Here is a 3,598-nt window from a genome sequence, read left to right as displayed (position 1 = left end):
GAAATTTTATCATACTTGACAACTTCCTGTATTGGATATGGCGTGGTGTGGTAAATCACAAAGTCTTGGAACTTGGCAGGTTGTTTTGTTACACGGGTCGATCTTCGCACAAGTGATGTTCCTGCATGCACTTGAACTTCTTCATTTCCAGGCCTGTTAGAATCTGCCATAGGGCTTCCACCTGATTCGGGCCTAGATGGCGTGTTCTCGTCTTCATGAGTTGGGTTTGGATTTTCATAGGTTGAATCCGTTCCATTAGCAATGCTAGGCCCATCACGAGTTGCAGAAAAATCGCTGATATTTTCTACCAACAGCTCTTTTTGGCTATTTTCAATTTGGCTGGACCCATATTGGTGATCCACTGGAATTGCAGCAATCTAAAAATCTTTATATGCAGTTATCTCCCCCTGATTTTTTGTCACATAAAACATTTTATTTTCATCAAACCGTATATCTCTAGAGACGAAAACACGTTTCTGTTTTGGGTCATAACACCTATATCCTTTTTGTGTGGAAGAGTAACCAACAAAGATACATTTTCGTGCATGTTTTTGTGAATGTACATAACAAACACAACCAAATACATGCAAATGAGACAAATTGATTTCTCTGTTGTATAGAATTTCCATTGGGCTTCGAAAATCAAGAATCCGATTAGGAAGTCGATTTATCAAATAACACCCAGTGAGGACGGCATCGGCCCAGTAGGTTTTAGGTAAATGGGCTGAAAAAAGCAAGGCACATGTTATTTCAAGTAGGTGTCGATTTTTTCTTTCAGACACACCATTTTGTTAGGGAGTACCAACGCAGGAAGTTTGATGCATTATACCGTTACTACGGAGGAAAGTTTGAAAAGCATGATTCAGGTATTCAGTACCATTATCGGTTCTAAGAGTTTTAACTTTTCTATCAAATTGATTTTCAACCATTTTGCAAAAGAACTGAAATTTCTCACATACATCCTTTTTGGATTTGAGCAAATATAACCAAGTTGCATGGGATTTATCGTCAATAAATGTGACGAAATATTTAAAACCCTCTTTAGATTCCACAGGTGCATTTCCCCACACATCAGAATGAACAAGATCAAACGCATCATTAGATGTATTAGAATGCTCAGGAAAATGTAGCTTATGAAGCTTAGCAAATTGACAACGTTCACAGTTATTGAAATCATGAATTAAAGACAAGTTTAAATGTTTCAAGACTTTGTCAGACAGATGGCCTAATCTCTTGTGCCAGAGTTGAGAAGAGGCTGCATTTACTGTAGAGAGTGCCAGCTGATCCAGCTCTAATATGTATAATCCATTGACTAGGCTACCTTCACCAATCGTCCTCCCTGAACTTCTGTCCCGAAAGACTACTTTCTGAGGAGTAAAAAGAACATTGCAACCTAGTTTATTAGTACATTTACTGATGGATAGCAAATTTGCCTTTAAATCTGGTACCACAGTAACACCTATATCTTTTGAAAAAATACGAGCTGTTCATGTTCCTTTTGTAGGTATTACCAGACTATTTGCTACAGTAACATGTGAGTAACTTGTTCCGGGTTGGAACTTTGTTAACAATTCACTGGAGGTGAACATATTATCGATGGCTCCTGAGTCTATAATGATTTTTCGAAAAAAGTAGAGAGAGCAGAAGCATTACCAGTATGTTGAGCAACATGGGACTCTCCACTTAGACCAGCATGAGCCGATTCACTGTCAGTGGTGCACTTCTTCATTAGAAAGTCGATCTGTTTAGTGATATGCTCCAATTTATGTTGAATACCATCATTCTCAGAATTTGCCGCCAGATTTGCCTCATTAGACCTATTGCGTGAAGGTTTTAAGTGAGGATGTAACACATAGCACCTCTCTTTGGAGTGCCCACTTCGATTATAATGGTCAAAGAAAAACCGAGCTCCTTTCTTATCCTTTCCCTTGGTCCATTTGTTACTGTCACCAGTTTTAAAGCTAGAAAATTGCGCATAGTTTTCAGAATTTTGAGAAGGAGCAGTTACCCTTTTGCCCATTACTCACTTGCGGGTCTCTTCACTCTGGTGATGGCACACACAGAGTTGAGTGATGGCAATTCTGGTCGCATCAAAATCTCTCTTCTTACTTCTTCATAATCGGAGGTGAGACTAGCCAGAAGGTAGAAGATTTGGTCCTATTGCTCTCGTTTGATGTATTCCATCACTGTTGCAGCAATGGATCGGTACTGACGAAGCTTTTCCCACTTCTGCTTGAAGGCTCCAAAGTGCTCCAGAAAGGACTGATATTGTTCTTGTTTAAGAGATGAGATACTTTGCTGTATTTCAAAAACTCGAGAAGAATTGTTAGCATTTCCATACATTTCAAAAATAGATTCCTACAATTCTTTAGAATTGTTTGTATAGGCAAAAATACCGTAGAGTTTCGGTTCTATGGAATTTAGGATCTGTGACATAACCCGGAGATCATTCACTTCCCACTCAGCGTCTTTCCTCTCTTGCTCTGTCTCTGTTGTTGACATTTCACCTACAGTCTTAGTTCTGCCAAGGATGTGCTCGAGCTTAGACCGCCCTCCAAGTGCCAGTTTGATGGCTCGGGCCCAATTTAGGTAGTTATCACCATTCAACAGAAAATTGATAAGGGATTTATTAGGCTTTTCGTGATTTTCGTCAGCCAAGGGGTGAATGTGTAAAAATAATTCTGACAGTACTAGAGAAGGTTAGCGGGTCGGGTACAACGAGAAATTTCCGCTCGTTTGTAGTAGGAAGAAAGAAACCTGATATATCGTCAGGAGGAAGGACAAAGTAACTTCGTCAAGCAGTGAAACGAAGGCAGCAAGAATGGAATAGATGGAGTATCTAGATCACCTCGGCATAGCCATCAGCAATCAGTACAACCAATCAACTTGGCTCTGATACCATGTAGAAAAATAAAAGAGACACAAGACTCCCAGAAAGCTCCCTCCCTCCCAGATTTTATTAATGATGAATTTCTTTGTTTTTTGTATTTGTTACAAGCTGTAGCAATGATATATGTCTCTTTTTATACAAGGAGAAACAAATACAATTAAGCTAAGTGCTCAAGAAAAGGAAACAAATAAAACTGCTAATCTCTTAAAGAAGGAAAACAATCACAGTGAAATATCGCCAGATAGTATTCCAAAAATGCTTCTGCCAGCTTGTATGTTGCGCAACAGACCCCAACAACAATGAGATCGACAAGCACGGAGCCTACTGAAAGTTCTAATCTTTAAATTCATCACAACAACAACAAGCTAAGAGTCCGTAATATCCCCACCCCCCCAAAAAAAAAGGAAAAAAAGAAAAAAATATTCTACAGTTTGAAAATATTACTGAAAAAAAGACTAAGTTTGCCCTGAATAAGAAACACCTTGTGATCTACGTACAAGGAAGAAAGATAATAATTCCTTTTCAATCCCTTTCTTGTCCGTAATGATACCAGCCCAGAAAAGAAAAGGGAGGGGTGGAAACCCAGTTATTTCTCACCGTTGTTAGATTGCACTGCCTTGGGAATTCTCATTATTGACATAAAAATGGTGGGTTCGTACAACAATAATGCAAAAGCCGGCCACAATATCCAAAGGGAATCTCCAGGCT

The 3,598-nt window shown here is 39.1% G+C and overlaps 1 protein-coding gene across 1 annotated transcript; it reads right to left on the bottom strand.

Moving 5' to 3' along the window:
- Positions 1,100 to 3,262, bottom strand: LOC109839798. Its single transcript, XM_020408294.1, has 2 exons — positions 1,654 to 3,262; positions 1,100 to 1,367 (listed from the first exon to the last, which is right to left on the bottom strand). The coding sequence occupies exons 1-2, from the start codon at positions 2,018 to 2,020 to the stop codon at positions 1,324 to 1,326; spliced, it is 411 nt and encodes a 136-aa protein (XP_020263883.1). The 5' UTR covers positions 2,021 to 3,262; the 3' UTR covers positions 1,100 to 1,323.

This window comes from Asparagus officinalis, chromosome 4 (assembly GCF_001876935.1).
Source record: "Asparagus officinalis chromosome 4, Aspof.V1, whole genome shotgun sequence".
In the NCBI taxonomy this organism is placed as follows: domain Eukaryota; kingdom Viridiplantae; phylum Streptophyta; class Magnoliopsida; order Asparagales; family Asparagaceae; genus Asparagus; species Asparagus officinalis.
Note: the sequence above shows the minus strand (reverse complement) of the source record. Positions and strands in the feature narration are given on the sequence as shown.

Bases quoted from the DNA above. Each gene is read 5' to 3' on its own strand.
- LOC109839798 (XM_020408294.1), bottom strand. From the start codon at position 2,020: ATGGGCAAAAGGGTAACTGCTCCTTCTCAAAATTCTGAAAACTATGCG. The intron at 1,368-1,653 runs GTAATGCTTCTG...TTTACTCCTCAG, and splicing joins CCATGTTGCTCAACATACTG to AAAGTAGTCTTTCGGGACAG.